This window comes from Ptychodera flava, chromosome 7 (assembly GCF_041260155.1).
Source record: "Ptychodera flava strain L36383 chromosome 7, AS_Pfla_20210202, whole genome shotgun sequence".
NCBI lineage: Eukaryota > Metazoa > Hemichordata > Enteropneusta > Ptychoderidae > Ptychodera > Ptychodera flava.
The window spans coordinates 3602081-3624374 of NC_091934.1; the positions used below are offsets into that span (position 1 = coordinate 3602081).

Sequence of the window (22294 nt, forward strand, 5' to 3'; positions counted from 1 at the left end):
GGAAGGTGTAGGCCTAGAATGTTTTGCCTGTGACAAAGTATGAAGCTGCCTAATAGTGAGAGGTCAGTCTGGCCATTACACTATGATATCAGCTGACATATACCGGTATGTTACAATATATTTATGTAATTTGTAGTTATTTAAGAGAGCTAAAATATGATCGACATATGTTTCACTCTCCGCATACAGTTACACACTCAGTGTGTCTCTCTGAGATTTGAAGCGCCCTCACAGTGACCTTCACAACCAATGTCAGTCTGACTTTCTATAGCCCTATAGGGTACGGAGTAAATTATGCAGCAAATCATTAACTCACTAGGTCAGTTTTATTTCGTCCTTTGATAACAGCGATATGGAATACAACATTGCATAGCAGAGGCAGTGTTTATTAGGCCAGGGCCGAAGATACCCCTTGGTGTACTGCACATTGAAATTAACAAGGTAGGCTATTGTAATTCCAATCACCGCTGTGCAATCTCGATGTGTAAACGCGAAAGTGTCTTTAGATTAGGACGTTCCCTGGAACTAAAGAAACTCAATATTCATGACATTTGTGGACACACTTAGTGCAATCAAATTAATTTGCAGACTGCATCAACAAAACACGTGTCGTAACTTTGTTTATCATAACATGACGGTATGAAACTTTTCACTTCCGTACTTGCATGACCTTACTCTACCATGTTGTGTTTTGTGGAGTGACAGTGTGTTGGCACAATCACCTGCATGAAGTCGCGTTCCATACTCACATGTAACACGCGTAAGATACTTCTGGTCATAGCACAGTCACTCGTGGTCTATTCAGCTCTGGGACTATTCGCCCCATAGACGTGTGTACATAAGCGATGTACACGTCTATGGGGCGAATAGTCCCAGAGCTGAATAGACCACACGTCTATGGGGCGAATAGTCCACGAGTGACTGTAGTCATAGTGTACTAAGGCTATAAATACAGAAAGCCGTGCATTGTATGGTACGATTTGTTGCATGTCACTAGCCACTCTTGTTGGTAAATCTGTCATAGTTTATCGTCACTGTCCTCTGCGGGAAAGGTGGGAAGGGATTGTTTTTTGTGGACTGATCATGATACGGTTCCTGTGACCCGGTGACTCTTACACTTTGACCTGTCTATTGTGAACGAAGCAACGCTTACTTTGAATCATTGCAGTCTGTTATGTATAGGATAAAGCCCGAGTACGAGGGCTCTTCTGGTATATAAAGTCCAACCCAACGATAAAATGTCGAGGCCGCAGGCCGAGACATTTTATCGTAGGGTTGGACTTTATATACCAGAAGAGCCCGAGTATGAGGGTTTTATCCGACTTAAAAACTATCGCCCCTAACTGATATATTTCGTTTTCAATGTATTTACGTCAACCGTCCCCTTTGTCAATGTAACATGTTTAGGATATGAATTAAAACTTTTATTTGTGAAATAGCCTTCCAATGTAATGGAACATCCTATAAATGCCCTAGGGCACATTATATAAATGCCCTAGGGCACAGCAGATTTTGTGTTGCAGCTGGTTTCCGCTGTATTACCAAATTTGAATATTAAAACGTACCAGATGTCTACAGAATATGACATGTTCACTTTTGATTGGACAGTACTTTACTACGGCGCTGTCATTCGTTTCTGGAATTTGGTGACCAGGGCTTTACGTGTAAATAAAACACCCTGAATTGAGCACTCTGATTGGTCAATCAACAGTGGATAGTTTTTAAGGAAAAGGCAGTATACGTGTTAGAAGCGTCACTCGGAAGCAAGGCCAATAATTATGGACGGCACTGACTGGTAGCATTCACGGTAGCTAATTTGAAGAGCTACTCGACTACATTCAACCCCCACAGGAACGCCACACGTCGCTTCACAGAGCTCTTACTGTGATCCAGTAGCGATCGCGAAGCTTGTGCTTGAAACAGGGGGTGCCTGTGCACCCCACTCCCTTGTAATACGCATCGAGCAGGGCCCACGCCTCGGGTCCATAGCTTTGGTGTTTTTACGACTTTTAACCCCTGCAACCCTATGGTTACGTAGAGGGAGTTAAAGGTCACATCATCGATGTGATAAGCTGTGTGCCCATCAACACACATGTCTTTTAATTTCGAAAGCAGACTACATCATCATCATCATTTATGATGGTGATGTAGTTGATGATCAATAGGATGCCATTTACTCTCTCTTTAATGCTTTGCGGCACATTTATATCAACACCACAACTCCCATAAAGTACATCTGAAATACTTCTCTCTTTGTTTCATCACTGTTTGGACGTACTGGTACAATTTACGTGTATCGGTAGAGAGCTATGTCCACGTCCAGACCAAGAAAACGGATGCTGCAAGTCAAGTAGACAAGTAGCAGACTCGCAGTAAATACAATATTGAATGATTCCAGAACTGTTATCACCAACGCTGCATTACACTTAGAGTCATTTCATGTTCTGAAATAAAAAAATCCACCTCTGTTGATTTGTTTGCAAATCAGCGATTACGTCACTCTGCTACTCAAATGTTGCAAGTCGTTCACTTTTCAACTTCAAATTTCGTTGCCACATACTATCAAAACACAAATTCGTATAAATTATAAGACAAATTTTATAGTTACATGTACCTACAACTGAGTAATACGAATGTATAAGGAATGCTACGATGATTGATTGAAGACTTGAACAATTCAATTGTGTCTGTTCAGTCATAGTGTAGGCCTACTTGTAGTTTGATAATTGTGCATTCTCCTGACAGGCCACAATGGAGAACAGCGATACATCTCGATACGCTTTTGTAACCGGTGCAACAAGTGGTATTGGTCTGGCTATTGCCCGTAAACTAGCTCAACACGGATACAATATACTCTATAATGGTTTCGGCGACGACGCTCTCATAGTAAAACTCCAGGAAGAGTTTGAAAAGGTGTATAAAGTGAGGGCGCACTACCTGCCAGGTGATCTAACCAAGCAAGATGATATAGAAAGAACGTGTCAGGAAATATTGAAAATCAACAAAACTGGTGTAGATGTCTTGGTGAACAATGCAGGTAAGCCACGGTGACGATGGCGAAGGGTTTCCAGTTTCTTGTAGGTGTTATTGTATTTGTCATAGGTGTCGTATTTGGCACAATTTCGTTTAAACAATAACTCAAGAAAACCACTAGTAGCACTACATCCTAACTTACAATAACTTGTATTCGATATCCTAACGATCACCGCTTTAATAATAACTGGCAACAAGTCATCATCATCATCATTATCATATCACCACCATCACTAATTCTATAATACAATGCCACGCCTACATTTCATTAAAAACAATCATCACTGCTCCCACCGCCCTTTGCCATATCAACTACTTCAACTCTCTCAATTTAATACTCGTCTTTTCTTCATCATGTCATCCTGGCACAGTCCAACCGCCACCCATATCATTGTCATCCGCAACACATTTGTCATCTTTATTGACATTATTTCCATCTCCGTCATCTTCAGATTATCACTAGTTGTCTTTATGACATCAATTGATTGATTTCATTAATCAATGAGATACCTCGTGACAAAAGGTTAAGTTGCATCACAAACATTACTGATGTATCTCGTATACAGGTTTTCAATACGTTTCTCCAGTTCAAGATTTTCCAGTAGAAAAGTGGAATGACATGATATCTGTCATGTTGACGGCACCATTTATCTTTATAAAACATCTTTTACCAGGGATGCTGGAGAAAGGTGAGCGGTCTTGTCAAAAGTGTTTGTTATTTAATTAAGTACAAGTATTTGTGTTCATGACGCGTATAGAGTATTTGAAATAAGAATACTTGTTTTGCTCTGCAACACACTCACCATAAGTCAATTGGATGAAAACACAATCACTTGATAAGTCACGGTAAATTGCCATCCATTTCAATGTCCACGTTTTTGTAAGTCTAATGAAACTTAGCCACAAATTTATGATTTATTTTTTCACTTAGGCTGGGGTCGGATCATAAACATTTCCTCAGTTCACGGACAAGTAGCGTCAAAAGACAAAACTGCATACGTGTCAGCTAAACACGGCATTATTGGTTTGACTAAGGTAAGGTTATTATCTCCAACAAAGTGGAAGGTTTAGCATGCTAGACTGATACACTGGCCATAACCTGGTCGTTTTACTATAGGCATAACCTATCTCTATTAAACTCACAAACAGAAGAGAAACTGCTTCGTTGAAATTCAAATTTCCAATTCCCCTGAATTTAGTACAACAATTAGCAAAAACACGCTTATATCTCCGATTTCTGTGGCGGTGCTATGCCCATAGTTCGATTGTGTAGTCAATGGAATATGCATATTAAAATTGACCTTATGGTGTTCTTTCACAAAGACAGTAGCCTTGGAAACCGCCGGTACCGGTGTGACTTGCAATGCTTTATGCCCTGGTTGGGTAGGAACGGAATGTAAGTATTGTATTTTGGCTTGCCACTCTGCACATATCAATTTCAACCGAAACTCCCTGACTCTGATAACAATTCATTCAAAGTTTGAATGGGGGTTTATAAGTAAACATTAGCGTAGTTCCGATTACAATGAAATATCATTATAATTAGTTATCTAGGTTGTTGTATCCTCAGCTATTGTTTTATAATTTTGCCACAACAACTTGAATCACTAGAACAGTGGTAAGTGCAAAATAACACTAAAATTACGTAATTTGACAATGACTAAGCTAACCACTATTTCATATCATATTCCTCTTTTTGCGAGGACTTCAAATGTGAATACCTATAACGAAGTTTCTTTAACACAATTAGATTTTCATGATTAAATTTTGGAAACGAATCTTTAGTTTAAAGGTGCAATAGTATATTTACATCTGTTTGTTCAAACTGCATCCAATATAACATGTGCATGAACATTATATTGAATGGTGACTCCATTGTCGAATCATTTTACTTTATCGTGACATCTTTAGTATTCTGGAAGCAAGTCCGAGCCAAGGCCAAAGATCAAGGTATAGCTGAAGAAGAAGCAAAGGTTAGCAAGACGTCTGATGTCAGATTAATTTTTAAAGTTCGAGAAAAAAATCATGTTCACGCTATATTCATCAATTTACACACTGAGCAGTCAAAGGAGTTTTAAATTATTATTGAGTTAGAAATTACTATCGGTGATTTCTTAGATTTTGTAAATGTTATACAGAGTAGATTAAGTTTTGGATTAAAATTTCGAGAGTAGAACATTTAAGAATGTGTGGAAGTGAGCAATGTCAGATTCAAAGTGATATATCATCTTTCAGAACAATATCGTCAGCGCCAAGCAACCATCTGGAGAGACTGTGGAAGAAGATCACGTGAGTTGACATATCTTGTATCGTCAAGTTTTCTTTTTCCTGTTTCATTTTCCTTTCCCCGACATTTGGTTTCTTCTGAAGATTTAATTTACCGTGAGGAATCAATAAATATTGCAGTGTTGCGTAATGTAATCCAGTGTAATCCAGTGTGGTGTAATGTAATGTAATGTAATGTAATGAACTGTACTGGATGTAATGTAATGCAATGTAATGTGATGAATGCAACGCAATACAATGCGACGCGACACAATCCAATGTAATGTAATATAATGTAATGTAATGTTTTTCTTTTCACAGCTTGGCGAAGCAGTTCTGTTTATGTGCTCACAGGCAGCAAGTCAAATGACTGGATCTTGTCTAACGATAGATGGTGGTTGGCTGGCACAATAAATCATTTAAGAAATATTTGTAAAATTGTACTCAAAGAAACAGATCAAGAGGACTGGTGATAAATTTGTGATAAAACAATATGCGATTTTATCAGTTGAGGAAGATCATTATAAGTTTACGTAGGCTTACCATCCTCTAGAACATTTCTGCCAATTTGGTACAAATTTTTGAAGATGACTTATTGATCTTGGAATGGGCATTCGGAATTCTTTTCTTCTGATACTTGATATCTTTAGTCTGAAAGACAGATCTCGACTGTTTCCTCAAAATATCCACATTTTTACCTTTGCAATTTAGGATTCCTCAAAAAGTCTTCGTAAAAACAGGTCTGAAAATTTCGCACAAATAATGTTAAAAGAGCATATTTTCCTTCTATAGATAGCTCTTTCAAAGATCTGATTGTTTAACCGAAAATCTTATTTTAAATGATACAACATCGAAGGACATCGTTTTAAATGCGATTTTAGACAGGGATGCAACTCAGAACACAACAAGCCAATGGTTGTTCATCATTAATGTTTTGCACCATGATCAGGATTCACATCCTATAGATCTTGAAGCGGCAGTCCTGACATCAGCTGACAAGAACTTAGTGACTCCATCTTTACATTGTTTGAAAATTCCAGGTGTATAACCGCTTGTACCTGTCATGATGTATCTACTTTTACGACTGTAGAATTGGACACTTTCATATCATCTGTCGTGTCGGTTTTTTACTCTGTTTAAATAAACGCTACGGATGTTTAAGCTTTCTCGATTTTTACTATTCAAATTGAGTGGTAGTGGTAGTGGTATATCAAACATGAACCTGAATTATAAGCGGAACTTATGACAAAACCTGATCTTCACCTTTTTCCAATGAATTCAATAACAATGACATTGTCATGGAAAATTTCATTCTCGATCCTGATATACAAGTCCTACCAATTTTATTGTGACATGTATGGCCATACACACGTTATAAATAATAACACAAAATGTATTACTTTGTACTTGAAGTAATATGTGTTTTATATATATATAATATATATATATATATATATATATATATATATATATATATATATATATATATATATATATATATACATATATAAAGACATATATATATAAGCTACACATATATATATATATATATATATATATATATATATATATATATATATATATATATATATATATAAGCTATCACATGATTACTCCCTCCGATTTGATTGGGCAACAAGTTGGTAAAGTCCTCTGTTGAGGAGGTCAGACTGCTATTTTCCCAAGCATTGGATTTGTACTTTAAGAGAAATAACGACCTGTATGAGCCGCTATATAATGTGCTACCTGGGTTAAATGCAGTCGGAATGGGGTATCTCAACATTCTGCAACATCGTTCCGCAGAGCATTGGGTGAACCGAGTGAATTTGTAATTTGTGATTTTATTACTCCAAGTCAATGCATCCATAAATGGATTTTCATGCATTGAATGAAATATATGCAAATTAGGCCGTGGGCTAGAGGGGGTCTACGTGCACCACCCCCCCCCCCACAGGATAACAACCTGTATTTTTCAGAAGCCTTGTGATCCCTATGATAAGAAATGGAATTTTAACAGAAAAAATATAGGGATGCAATAGCTGTTATGGTCATGTTTTGAAGGGTACCGCAAAATCACCATTTTCCAACCAAAATGCATTTTCGTCAAATCTGTCTTCTTGTAAGTCATGTGCTGAGCTTATTTTTTAATCAAGGTCATCGGTTAAACGCTGTAGTAAAGTAGCTGTAGAATGTTTGGGACGATAACCAGAAAAAGTTGGAAAGAGAATATTATTTGATTCTAAAAATAAGTTGAGCTGGCTGCAGACTAAACGTTCAAGGATTTTTGACAGGGTAGGGAGTAGCAAAATTGGACGGTAATTTGTAACATCTTGCTTATCTTTTCCAGTTTTTAAAAATGGGAATAATTGTAGCTTTCTTGCAGTCAGTTGGCACTATTCCCTGAGATATAGTGGTCCACAATTACGACAAGTGATCGAACATAGCTAATTATACCATGGTTTGACGGCATGCTGTGCGACATAACGCCTGGTTGGACAATATGGATAAATACTAAAACTTCCGTTTTCCATGACATGAACCTGATCACGATTGAGGAAATCTACAACGTATACTCTGAACCTGTATCAAAATCATTGTTTTCATGTCAATTATAGGAGATTACAAATTCTCTGACCATCAGGGAGTTGTTTCCCAGAATGTATTCTGACAAACGTAATGGAGATGATTTTTACACTATGGTATTTTAAAAACTCCTCAGCTGGTCGTCTCGGGGGTTTTGCTCAGCTCTAGTGAGTTTGTGAAACTTGCAATATAGGTAAACGTCTTCTTGACCAAGCATATGTAAAATCTTCAAAATAGGAAGAGAAAATAGGTTTAGGTAAAACAGTGGAGAAAGAAAGTTTACAGGACTGTAGAAAATTTCACGGTGGACGACTTGAAAGCGGGCAAACTACGAGTTAAATGTCACGAGGAGTAGTTTGGCAATCCAAAAGTCAGAATTAGTTCTTTTTATCATAGGATGACTTCTTGTCAACACGACTGATCAACGACAGTGTCGGAGTAAGTTCTTGTCTTGAAAGGAGGGTCATTGGAGAGTTTTGCTCGTAGGGAGGGGAGGGGTGAAATATTTGATCAGAGGCTAGACTTGGTTCAAGTTGGTGAATTTCTAAATATAAAATCATATGCACTAGTTTCTCATGTGCCTCTCCATTTTTCATACAAACCTATTTGAAATTTGGCAGCCAAGGCCAGGTTTTCCTAGCGATTGAACGCGTTACCTTTGAGTCTGCGCAGATGTGAGTTAGTTTCGCCGGATTCACCGGGAGAAACTCCACTGTATATAGCGTTCACTCCACTCATCGCGTTTACCCCACTCAAACATTCATAAATCACAGACTTGAACCAAGTCTAGTCAGAGGCCTGAAAGCTTTTTTTAAAATCGTGATGGGAGGGCAGTTGACGAACAGCTTTAACTTTCCCTCCAATTCTTTTTGTCCAAAATTCTTACAAATGCGATATTTACACTTAAAATTACCGAAAACAGCCCTTGTTGAAATTTCTTGAAATATGCTGGTTGGCTGCCCCTGAGGAGTTTTGTATGAGTGTATGCGTAAAGCTCGAGTAATAGGTACCAAATGCACTTGATGTGTTCTCATATTTATTTTGTGTGTGCGTGTGTATGTGTATATATATAATATATATATATATATATATATATATATATATATATATATATATATATATATATATATATATATATATCCAAGTATATATATATATTTTGTATATATATATATATATATATATATATATATATATATATATATATATATATATATATATATATATATATATATATATATATAATACATATACATACCGAGTTTGGTCGATGTGTCGCATTGTGACTCTCTACTGCGCAAGTCGTCAAAATGCGGACACATCACGAGAATACAACGAGGTATGGTATCGACCAAACTTCGTGTAATAACCCCCAATATCATACATGTATAATTTGGTTATGTCTGTTTTCCTTGCGTTGTTCCGAAATTCGCGACGAAATTGACAGAAACTGACCTTTTGCCCTACTTATAGAAAGTTGGTTGCTAAGGAGTGACGGCAACCATATCACTTGTTGATATGATAAGTACAGTCAGAGATAAGGTGAAAGCAGTCTACAGTCTTCCAATACTATCAGTGACACAAGATCAGCCTTTGGTGCACGTGACCACACAGTGCGTAAATGTTGTAGTACCAGCGGACTGGTGGTAGAGCTGGTGTTATACGTCGACTCTTGACAGGAACACGGTTTTACTGTAAAAATCCTTTGACTTTCTGCACTGTCAGATTTTTAACAACATTAGGCTCATGAATCTTTGCCTCTTTCCGTTTATGGCTTGTGTCATTCTTGTGGTCTTGATGGGCAAACCTTTACATAACCGCCTTCATCTACTCGATTAATAAAATGATGGAGGGCTGTTACACTTGTTTCCAGTACCCTTGTTACCTGCAACATGATCAAATGAAGCAAACTAAGATTAATATAGGATGTATATAGCTCTATACATGAACATATGACTTCTGCAGTACAAATTGTCTTATTAAGAATTTACATAGTATCTCCACATTTTACTAAAATTCAAGTCAGCTTTTGTTTCATCATCCCAACACGTTTGAAAACAGTTGTTTCTTATCTGATAAGCCTATAAAAGGGCCCCCTTTTTATACTCCTAGTGTATTGTACGCCCCAGCCGGCCGACCGCCTATGTCATACACAACTCATACCGCATAGTGATTTTATCTAGTGCTACTTCGCAGAAAGGAAGCTCAACCATGCAGATGAAATACTAACTCGATTTTAGTAATATCAATGTTTCAAGATTACGATTGATTATTTTTAATAATTACGAAATAATATCATATTTTTATACTATTTATATATACTATTTATTATACTATTTTTATACTGACTTAATTGGACTTCGCATTGAATTGTGGGTAAGATAGTTCGAATTCAGTATGGCGGATACAGGGCAAGTGTGCGGAATCCCCAGGAAGTGAATATTGCCAAATTTCGGCACATGTAATGTTTCTAGGCCGGCCATACTGGAGCAATAAACATTTGAAGGTATTTGTGATAGTCGAGGGTCATTTATTTGACGCCAGATTGTTTCTTTTGTTTATTTCTGGCCGCTTGTCTGAAATCGATGTCTCACCTTTCTTTTTTTCCAAGTAAACGGCGACCTGCGGCCGCCCGCCTCGAACGACTATCCAAGCAACGTTACGATAACCTGTGGAGGGGGGGGGGGGGTTTCAAAAATGTTTAACGTCTTCAAAAGGTGAGGGGTATAGTTGGTCGGAAGTCCAAACATAAGATGTACGTTGATATAGATCCCTCGCATACTTTCGTATTTTACTTACTTTCATATCAATCAAGGTGCTTAGCGGACAATTCAATAAGATAAGAGACGCTAATTATTTCCATGTAATTTCGAGCATGTCTGACTACAGCGCTGTGGTGTGCGCACTCACGGTCCTGATGTGTTAGGACGAATCACAAACATAAGACCATCTTTCGGGGCAAGGCCACACGACCAGGGTCAAAGCACTATCGATTCACAAAACAGGAACATTAAAATGAATAAGAATGTCCAATAATGTTTTCAGCATTTCCGTATTTACCATCGTCATCGAGACATCGCTAATATAGCAGTATTACATTACGACGCATTTAATGTATGTATGGATCCAAAGTCCTTCCATCACAAGCCGGGAATGCGGTGAAGATGATTTAATATCGATTTACTAAGGCTGTTTTTTCATTCGATTTCATAGGGTTTCAATACGTTTGTCCAGTTCAAGTTTTTCCAGTCGACAAGTGGAACGATATGATTTCTGTAATGTTGACTGCTCCATTTATCTTTACAAAACACCTTCTGCCGGGGATGCTGGACAAAGGTGAGGGATCATCAATGGCCACCTTGTAACTTCAAATAAGCCACTTTCCTTCTCAAGATTTCGTGAAATTTCATAATCATGTGGATAAAGTCGATAACTACGGCCTTATTCTGGATAAGGACACTTCGATGTTATGTTTTCTGGTCTCTTCCCGGAGAATGCACGCCTTAAAAATCTTGGCGATTGAAGATTTGATCTTGCAAGGCAGTCAGAAAAAAGATAATTTTTTCGTATTCCAGGATTAGACAGATTTTTCCTTGACTTTGCAGAGACTACATAATTTTTTTCCAAAAATGCTATATTTCCGTCTTCAAAGAATGTCAACATTTTCGCCCTACAGCAGCAAGGTTGCAAAACATCTTCATTTTCGCTGTTCGGTTTACCTCTCAAGTTTTTGAACGCACCCTTCCAAGATCTGATTGATGACCTAGTAAGTAGAACGCGGTACAGATTATTAATGAAGGTGTTTTTCGTTTTTTATTAGGTTGGGGTCGCATCATTAACATTTCTTCAGTCCATGGCCAAGTTGCGTCAAAATATAAAACAGCTTACGTTTCTGCGAAACACGGTATAATTGGTTTGACCAAGGTAAGTACTATATCAAAGTCAGTTAAGAATACAGTGTATTGATTACACAGTGGCGTCCGTGTGTACTAACATCAAATCGAATCATGCTGGCGCAATATTATAAACTGACAATATGTTTAAAACGTATTTCAGTATTTTTACCTCCATTTGGAGACTATAGCGCAATTTTTATGAGACCACATAGAATTTTCCCATGGATGTTAGATACGAGCACCAAGAGTATCATTATTATCCTTAGGTCCATTTGCGGACCGAGGGACGGCTATTTTACACTCAGACGCTTCACGCCCTCCCTAACATTTTACAGGGCCACTCATGAAGTGCTCGAGTTTTAAAACAGTCTGCCCCACCTTTTGTGTAACAAATTTGTAGAACAAATTGTTATGGATACAATATATATTATGTAAACAGTAGGGAAATAATTATCCTCCACATAGGAATATCAACGGTCGATTATCAGCGACTTTGAATCACAACTTAAACTACAGAAGTATTAATACATCGGAATGACATAATCTGACCTGACATGACATTTACCCGTTTATCTTTCATCTTTCTTTCGAATTTTATACAGACAGTTGCCTTGGAAACAGCAGTTTGGGTGTATCATGCAATGCCATCTGTCCCGGCGCTGTTAAAACAGAACGTGAGCAACCAGGTTTCATGCTTTCTTTCACATGTTCATCTCACTGTACAAACTTTCAAATTTCAAATTCACCAGCACAACAGTATCTTTTTTGGCATACAAACATGGCTTTATCTCGTTCTGGTACTTCATTAACTAACTTTGAAATTCGATCTCTACAAAATTGAACGGTTAAAATTTACATGCATGCAATGAAACGGTAGCAAAAATGAGTTGCAGAACACATTGTGAATCGTCCGACACACCCATGTGCCGACAGGCAAATGTTGACGAATAAAGAAATAAATGTGACAAATTCTTAACCATTTTCATTTTGCACATTTAAAATTGAAAATTCTCCCTGAAACTTAACATACTGTTATTTTGAATTCGAATGATACTTGCTGAAATTGGTTTTGAATAATATTTGCTGAATTTACGCCAATGTGCAGGTTTATTACTGTTGTATGGAGAACGATTGCCGTGCGAACTCATGATCGACTGTTCAATATTTTCAAAAGAGCACACCGTTTATGAACGTCTGCTTCTTGAATAACAGTCAAGCTGTTTGTCATTTATTTTTCAGTCTTTTTGGATCAAGTACAGGCACAAGCTAAAGAACAACGTATTACAAACGAGGAAGCTATGGTAAATGGCAATATTGTAGTATAAACTGTTGAAACTCAGGCAGTAAGTTCATTGAACACATCCCAAATCTTGACTGCTGCGAATGTATTATTCAGACTATTATGATATTCACACAACATAACACATACATGCACACACAAATGCATATATATATATATATATATATATATATATATATATATATATATATATATATATATATATATATATTATATATATATATATATATATATATATATATATATATATACTTGTTTAGTTCAAGATCAGCTGGAGTAGAGTGCTCAATACTAGAGTAGAGCTAAATTCACAACTGAGTTGATCAGGATAATCTAAAATATTACATTTCCACTACAAATTTGTTTCGTATAGGCTGCAGAGCCGCCTACACTCATTGGGTGGCTGTGATCGACATATATATATATATATATATATATATATATATATATATATATATATATATATATATATATATATATATATTATATATATATATATATATTATATATATATATATATATATATATATTTATATGTTGTGTGTGTGTGTGTGTGTGTGTGTGTGTGTATGTGTATTCCTTCAGCAAATTAAAGGGACAAAGTCGGCCACTTTTCATGAATTTTGTCTGATGCGAGATTACCATTAATTCATTTTCGCCATGGTTACATTGATCGTGTCTAAAATCGGGGTCGAATATATGCATGGTCACCCATTCATTCAGTATCTTTAGACATGTCAAACAATATAAGTAGTATCTCGCATCAAACAAAATTCATTAAAAATGGCCGACTCTGTCCCTTTAAAGTACCTGATGCTATTATTTCCCTCCACGTTTCAGGAAAGATTCCTGGTGACAAAGCAGCCGTCGAAGCAAGCAATAGAAACGGAAGATGTAAGTCTCCATTATTAAGGAATAAGCGGACGCACTCGCAGAGACACCACAATAATCCCGTATATAATGTTTTTAAACAAATTCAGAGAGTGTTTGGACTTTATCACCGTTTGATTTATTTCTTCAATACAAGTCGGTAAACTGCCGCAAAGAAAACGTAAAAGAAACGCTTGGGAAGTATACGCTGGACCTATACTTTTGTCAGACATTGTAGGTTGACTCTCAGTAATTTATTTATAATAGCATATTACACCAAAACAAAGAAATATTTAGCGGTATGAGACTTTCTGATATCAGCTGATTTGTTTGTTAGACGAGTACCAATATCATAATTTACATAGTAGGTCTGTTACTTATATGTAAATGACGCGTGTTGTAAAAGTTCACAATAGTACAAGAGAATGTACATATTTCAAGAAATCTTTACCGAAACCATTGGTCAGAACTTTGCGAACTAAATATCACTTATAAAATGACACAAAGTTATCGAAAGGGGCCACATGAAAGAATTATCATTTACATACTTAGATAATAATAATTATATAATTTCAGTTGGCAGAGATGGTTATTTACCTGTGTTCAGAAGCAGCAAGTCAAGTGACGGGAACTTGTCTGAACATTGATGGTGGATGGCTTGCACAGTGACGTCATGTGTACAGGATATTCAACAACTTGGAGTAAATTGTTTCCCTTTTAAAGATAATTTAGTTAATTTTGAAATCTGATGAACGGGTAATCACGTAGAGAAACGTGATTACAAGTTCCAATCTGCCAAAACGATGCTGGCGATGCTTCATATTACAGGTCGCCAAGCAATCTTTGCAACGCGTTCTTTTGCATGGTGAAGATATTTTGAAGTTCACACATTTTATCTCATAATTTAATTCTACCTTTCCAATTGTTACAATAAATATCGGTAATATGGGAAAATTCTTTTGTCCCCTTATAAAAGTACAATTCTTTACCATGATCAATACGTGTCATTATCTTACCAATGAATGGTTGAAGACTAACTGAAGCGAACATTATAAATGTCAAACGGATGCTAGCATAAAAGCATGGAGCAACGAAAGCTAGAAAGTAATCTCTTACACAGTAGATGGGAATAATATAACTATTGAGGAGAATCTCAAATACGAGCCTCGCTTAAGGATAAGCTACCTCTATAGCGAAGTAAAACAACAAAGGATTAGGTTATATTGTGTCATATTTTGTTTGTTTTTACATGATGAATGTAACGGGATGAATATAACGGGGTTAATTCTCAACGTAGAATTAGTCAGAATTCGAATATGGTTGATGTAAAGGACAATAGTGTTACATAAAGCAATTACTATACTAGAGTACCGAATGAATGGAATGTCAGATGAACTTACAAAAATCATAAAATGGCCTTAAGTCTGGTATCCACACAGATCTTTATTATCAAGCAAATCAAGTAAATCATCATCTGAATTCAAAGTCGAATGTTCAGAAGTGTTTGAGGTCTCATGAGAGCCGCGGTAGCTAAAATCTTGTGAAAGGACGGAATGTTTGTAAGCCAGGGTGTCAGATTTCAAGCTACATAATCAAGTTTGTCTCTCTTTGTTTACTGCTCAGCGCCTATAGATACCAACAGTTATCACTCCCTTGAGTGTCAACTTGAAGTATTGCTGCTTTTTGATGGTGCTGTCTTTCCTTGCATACCGTAAAAGACGGGTTGATATTTGATATTGTTGTAGCGATAAAAATAGGGCTCCTGTGTGATGCTGTGCAGTTCTATTGACAATGGATATTGATCCATAACCTCATATGACTGTTGGAAACTGAATTTTACTCCAGATCAGAATTCCCCTTCACCATTAACATCTCATACTATTGTACACAATTCGTAGTAGTTGCAATAATGTATGTGACTTTATATTTAAAGACAATTTAGGCATAAGAGGAAGATGATTTTTAAGTGTTGCAGCTCAACAAAATGGAAGTATTATCAACAAGTCATTGACAATGACACAGTCCTGTTAATGGGTACTTTAACTCTTTTCTTGCCAAGTCCATATTCACCACCAGGTCAAAATGGTTAAAATTAATGAAAAACAACATATTCCATATGGTGTATTTTAACATAATACTGTACATTGAAGGCTGTTGAAAACATAAATTCTGTTAACTTGATTTTTTTGGACTAAAGATGCTATAACAGACCAAGCCAAGTGGGTGAAAATACGTCGTGTTTTGGGCAGGAAAAGGGTTAATTACAAGTCCTCTGAGAGGACTACTGTAAGCTGCCATACTAATTACAAAAGGTCATTAAAATGAATCAATTAGTAGTTAATCGACAGGATGCTGCCAAACATTTTTGCATCCTATCCTAACACTGACAGATTATCACCGGTACCATATTTCATAAAGTTTGATGCAGTACTTTGGACATTCACCCTAAAAACAAAAATCCATTATGTAAATGCAAACTACCAATTAATTTATATATATGTATGATACCACTAAGTGTCATTGATTTGTATTTACAACACTATGAGATCAAAATCTGTACCAAGTTTCATCAAATTTAACGCAGTATTTGTGAATATATCACTCTAATTAGGAAAGTTCATTACATATGCAATTACAAATTGATTAACTTGACATTGCTGTTAAAGCAATTTGAGCTCAACATCTGTACCAAGTTTCATGAAATTTGTTGAACTATTTCTTGACATATCAGCCTAATTACCAAAATTCATTAAATATGCAAATAAGCAATTAATTGATAAGAAACTGCTACATATCTTTGCACGCCATTTGACTACCGGAAGGAAAAAAATCTGTACCATGTTTCATTTAATTTGATGCAGCATTATTAGACATATGACAATAATTATGAAAGTTTATTAAATATGTAAATTAGCAATTACTTGACATGATACTCCTTAATGTGTTCACATAGTATTATAATGCTGACAGATCAACATCTGCACCACGTTTCATAAAATTTAAAACAGTGTTTCTGGAGATAGCTCACTAATTAGGAAAAGGAACGAAATATGCAAATTAGCAATTAATTAACATGATATTGCTAAGTGTCTTTGTACACTATTGTAGGGCTATGTGCTAAAGATTTGTACCATTTGTTTCATTAAATCTGTTGCATTATATTCTAGACATCACCCTAATGGCAAAAATTCATCAAATATGCAAATTAGCAATTAATTGATGCAATACTGACACATGTCATTGACTGATATTAGAACTCTGTGTGAAAATCATCTGCACAAAGTTTCATCAAATTTGGCACAGTTGTACCAGAAACAGCACTCTAATCCAGAATTATGCAAATTAGCACTAATTATGCATGCCACACCAATATAAATGGACCTGCATATGTATGCCATAGTGTAGTATCCTTGTACCAAGTTTAAAAAGAATTGGCACAGGCATATCTCAGATATCGGCATTCATGAGCCCCTATGCATGGACCTATGCATGAAACAAAATGGCCGCCGCACAGCCATTTTAGACCGGATCAAAACAAAAATCAATTTGCATATGTATAACACATAGAGTAATCTATGTACCAAGTTTGAATGGAATCGTTCCTAGCATCATTGAGAAATTTGCGTGAACATACGCACCGACATCCAATACAGGAAACAAAATGGCCGCCAGACGGCCATATTTGATTGGATCGTAAAACAAATCAATGTGCATATATATAGCATATGTAATAATCCTTGTACCAAGTTTGAACGAAATCGCTTCAGGCGTCTCTGAGATATCTAAGTGAACGGACGGACGGACGCACGGGCGGACGGACATGACCAAACCTATAAGTCCCCGTGGACAGTGTACGTGGAGACTAAAAAGTAAAGAGAGAAATTTAGACGACAAGAAAATTAAATGAGTTGGATTGCAACGCACACATGATTTACTTATGAAAAGGAAATTGACATTGTGAAAATTCTACACGAATATTCAAAAAAATGTAACATCACCATTATTAGTCCCATAATTTTGTTACCAACTATAACTATCAAGTTGCCACTTAACAGAAAAGACTCATGCTCAACGTTTTAGACAAAGTACTGGATTAATTCTTTGTATGCACTCTTACGTGAGCATTACATAAGTTTGTGCTGAAAGAGACTGGTAAAACTTAAATTACAAAATGAACCATGTAAATTCTAATAGGATTCATTCAAAAAATCTCACTGAGATTTTACCTTGAATGTTTTTGGTAGAGGGTCTCCGTTTTCTCTTTGCGACCTCAAGGGTGCCATCCAGGTTTGACGTACTGATCCTGGATATCAGATGGCGCTTTGAACTTGGTAGTATTACCCTGAGCTTGTCAACGACATCTTTGAATACCTGTATGTTCACACTGCACTCTTCCATCGAACACAAGCTGTCTGCCAGACAGGTCACTAGAGAGTAGAACGACTCTACCACCAAGTATGCAGAGAAAGTGAGGAATATACCCTTGTTTTATGGTAAGACAAATTCAGGGTTCAGAATATACGGTAACTTGATATGTTTTGGCACTTAGATTTTCTCCCAAGGACGATACCACTGACTCATCCTTGGATTAATTATGTATGTAAGAAGAGTGTGCCCATCACAAAGTACCTTAAATTTTTCTTGTCGATTTAGAAATACATGTATCAAAAGATTGACGGTTGAAACCTACAAGGCCAAAAAATATTAATTGTGCTGTTCCGATAACACGGTTTTCAAAAATAGGGTGGGTAGGTCAGCAGGATTTTTTTTCCAAAATATTCTTATTTTTAAATATGCATTTTTCAGGGGTTCGGGGCAGTCAAACACTGGCCACAACATTTCCAGAAAAATGTATCATACATATAAAAGGAAAAAAACCCATAAAAGACATCCTCGTTCAAGCAAAAATCAGATGTCAGGTAATGAACGCGTGATTTTACAGTTTTTTTCTTTCTTTTTTTTACTTCTGTGTTTACGTAGCTCTAAAAAGTTAAAGGTCGGCAGGTAAAAAATAGGGTAGGTCGGGTTATCGGAAAAGCACAATTTCTTTTGTACGGCCTAAGCATGGACAACATAAAATCTTCTTGGGTCAAAGAGAATATTTTGGTGTCTGTGCGACATCATATTTCCTTCACTACCTTCTGAATATACTTACGAAAGTGATATGCATGTTGCCAAGGAACATAATACTTAAAGAAATTTGGATGAATATAATAAAATACTGTGAAAATGGAATTTATGCTTCTGATAAGACAACATTCAAAATAAATGATGACACCGCATTTAAAGATTCTCGTCATTGATATTACTTTTTTGTACAGCTGTAACAGTGTACAGAAATACATGCACAAGGGTTGAACAAATCCTTACCTATAGTACCTGAGAATTTAGGGCATGATTTGGAAGCAAGATGAAAGAAATGTTTCTTTTCATGTAGATTTTTCCTTTTGCAAAGCTTATTTTGTTAGTTTTCATGTTACCATTTAAATTCTCATTTTTGTTATCAAAACACAAACATGGCTACAATGAAGAATTTGATGGCAAAATGACCATCAAGGAGAGTGGAGGATTCAAGTCATTATTTTTCACAAATAATTAAGTAGTACCACTGTCATGAAATGTGACTGTGTTGTGTCTTTCAAATTTGTTCAACAAGTACAAACCTACCTGACTGTGCTGGGGATAAGAATCTCTTCCACACTGATGCCAATTCACTAAGAAATCTGTATGGGTCTTGCTCACTGAATAATAAACCATCTGATGTTGTACAGAGACCAAGCAAAGCACATTCACATGCCACGTAATCTGTAAGCCCAAACAGTAAGGTTAACTGTTCTTCTGGACTCTTTAAACCACCTACCAAATCCTGATCATAAAGTGAATGAATTTAAGTGATGTTAAACATGACTGCATGTTTGTAATTAGTATCACTGACATTAACATACATTCATTAGTTCACATTTTCAAACAGTGAAATATGTACCGGTACATAACACATATCAGACAGTTATTAGGTGTCAATAGAATCCTGTGCTTCAATATTACACCAACAAATCCATCACACCTTTAGTTAATCCAGTTGCTTTTCGCTTCTGGCAAACAGTTCCCTTTCCATAAATTTTAAACGAATAGGCTTGCTAAAGAATATGAACCAGATTCACTAATCATTAGGCTCAACGAGTAGCTCAGATAACAATGTAAGTGACTACAATTGGAGAAGTGAATTGATATTCAAACAAGGACAAATGCTTAGTACAATGTACGAATTCATTTCGGCAGTGAGATTGGCAAACTTGTCTAAAATGTTCGAATCTCATGATATGTCAGACTCTGTATCATCATCAAATGAACTTGAAATTCACCCCTGGGTCAATGTGAGAGAGGAAATGACCTGTTCTGTGTCTCCATATTCATCAACAATGTCACTGAATATCATGATAAACAATTTTTTTGAACTGTAAGTGGAATGGTGGCATGCAATGGACACTTGCGTCTGACAATGATACAGTATTGCCTTTTCAACATCAGTCACACAACACTAGCCAAAAGAGGTGACTTAATATTTGTTGTTTTCTTTTCTCTTAACTCTTTCAATTTATATTTAAAATACCTTTCAAGGACTGATGATTTAGGCCCATTGACTACAGTGTAAACAATCACTGACCACTCCCACTATAGTCCTAGGTAATATTTTCATACCAGGCCAGTTCATAAATATTGTAAAGAGACCGGTTTGCTTCTCACAACCATCAAATGGTGCATGATTTTCAACCGACTCTAAATTGTTGATTCTGCTCTGCTGAATTCATAATTTCAGGGGTACACGTAGAAGCAGCAGGCCAAATTAGCTGTTTCATGATTTTTGAATAAAAACTACGCTACTTATTTATAAATACACCACAGTCGTGACGTACTGGTATATGTTGTTAGGGTGCCACATAAACGAAGTACATGTATTTTTTTTCAGTCAAACAGAATCATGAATAGATGCATGTACAAGTTACTAGCATATATCTGATCAATATTCAATTAAAAGTTATTAAAATATGCTCGCTCTGTAAAATAATAGTGTGTGTTGCTATAGAAATTATCTCCATTTGCCATTTAGATGGCTTTGTGAGACTAAAATTGCATCAATTACTTGTTTGAGACTCACAGCCTCCAAAGCAAGGCTGGACATATATTGTACAACGGATCAGCTGCAGAATAAAGGTATAAGATCAAGCCCATATTTGAATATTTAAAAAGTAGCTGTTGATAAACAGAGTATTTGGCCTTGCTGTCATGGGCGTGTTCCTGGAGCCTGCTAGCCTTTGCCAAGTTGAAAGTCACCACCACTTACAATTTCACGTAAAATTTCGGCAATTTCAGGTGAATTTGTGACATCTTAGCCATCTCAATGGCGACAAACAATTGCTGTAGCTTGTGCCTGGCAGGTAATGGTAACAGAAATCATCATGTATACACAAACATCAAAACACAGAAACTAGCAACAGCTAGGTTTTTGCTTTTTGTTTGCTATTCATGCACAAAGAGACCATCCCTTTGAAATTGTTGTACCTCATATCCCCTTTTATAAAATTTGTAAGACCTACATTGTACATCATAGTACCTTATTTTCAGAAACCATTTGATTGTTTTGCTTTAAACAAAGCGTCTACTTGGGACTAAAATAAACCACCTTATTGTCTGCTTCCTGAATACATTATGCATGTATATTAAATGATATTTAAACACTCTCTGATGTATGAAGACATTGTACATCTACATCTACTCAACAATAACCAGGCAGCAAATTAATTGCAGGAGGGAGGCTGATTGATATCACATGACAAATTAATATTATAATTGATATTATCATGTTCTTTTAATCTGTAGCTGTAGCAACCTGATATCAGGGAACATGGTTCATTCACTATTGTGTATACAAAAAGACTATCCTAACACATATATTACAGAAATGCATTTGTGACCAGTGAGTGGCCTTTGCAAACGCACTTGGGTGTGACGATTCAACGTTGACGAGTACAAAAGTAAAAAAACAAGTCATTGACAATGACATAGTCCCCACTTGTAATAGGAGTATTAGTTTGATGGAGCATGGAAATATGGTCATTAAGAAGTATCACTGGAGTGTATATGTTGAGATCTATGGGCACATAGGTCTATGTCGTTGTTCCCAATTTGAAACACATAAGGCATGTCTATGTTATGGTTCTAAATCAGGAAAAAAGATCAGACCTCTAGCTGTATTGGCCAGCTAAGAAATACATATGTTCATAACAAATGAGGTACAAGATGTGACATCTTAAGGTCAATATCCTATCCAAATTGAAGGGTATAGAAC

The 22294-nt window shown here is 36.3% G+C and overlaps 2 protein-coding genes across 2 annotated transcripts; both read left to right on the plus strand.

The window, feature by feature from the left end:
- The first annotated feature begins 230 nt into the window (after window positions 1-230).
- LOC139136586 (D-beta-hydroxybutyrate dehydrogenase-like) lies at window positions 231-6464 on the plus strand. The gene is made up of 8 exons (XM_070704345.1): window positions 231-441; window positions 2746-3037; window positions 3600-3722; window positions 3965-4068; window positions 4357-4429; window positions 4945-5006; window positions 5269-5322; window positions 5620-6464. The coding sequence occupies exons 2-8, from the start codon at window positions 2752-2754 to the stop codon at window positions 5710-5712; spliced, it is 795 nt and encodes a 264-aa protein (XP_070560446.1). The 5' UTR covers window positions 231-441; window positions 2746-2751; the 3' UTR covers window positions 5713-6464.
- A 4641-nt stretch (window positions 6465-11105) lies between these two features.
- LOC139136588 (D-beta-hydroxybutyrate dehydrogenase-like) lies at window positions 11106-16500 on the plus strand. Its single transcript, XM_070704346.1, has 6 exons — window positions 11106-11217; window positions 11702-11805; window positions 12380-12451; window positions 13017-13078; window positions 13918-13971; window positions 14524-16500. The coding sequence occupies exons 1-5, from the start codon at window positions 11148-11150 to the stop codon at window positions 13931-13933; spliced, it is 324 nt and encodes a 107-aa protein (XP_070560447.1). The 5' UTR covers window positions 11106-11147; the 3' UTR covers window positions 13934-13971; window positions 14524-16500.
- Window positions 16501-22294: the final 5794 nt, after the last annotated feature.

Coding starts and splice junctions, on each gene's coding strand:
- LOC139136586 (XM_070704345.1), top strand. CDS start 2,752: ATGGAGAACAGCGATACATCTCGATACGCTTTTGTAACCGGTGCAACA. Junction 3,038..3,599: donor TGTCTTGGTGAACAATGCAG/GTAAGCCACGGT, acceptor TCTCGTATACAG/GTTTTCAATACGTTTCTCCA. Junction 5,323..5,619: donor AGACTGTGGAAGAAGATCAC/GTGAGTTGACAT, acceptor TTCTTTTCACAG/CTTGGCGAAGCAGTTCTGTT.
- LOC139136588 (XM_070704346.1), top strand. CDS start 11,148: ATGATTTCTGTAATGTTGACTGCTCCATTTATCTTTACAAAACACCTT. Junction 11,218..11,701: donor GCCGGGGATGCTGGACAAAG/GTGAGGGATCAT, acceptor GTTTTTTATTAG/GTTGGGGTCGCATCATTAAC. Junction 12,452..13,016: donor CGGCGCTGTTAAAACAGAAC/GTGAGCAACCAG, acceptor TTTATTTTTCAG/TCTTTTTGGATCAAGTACAG.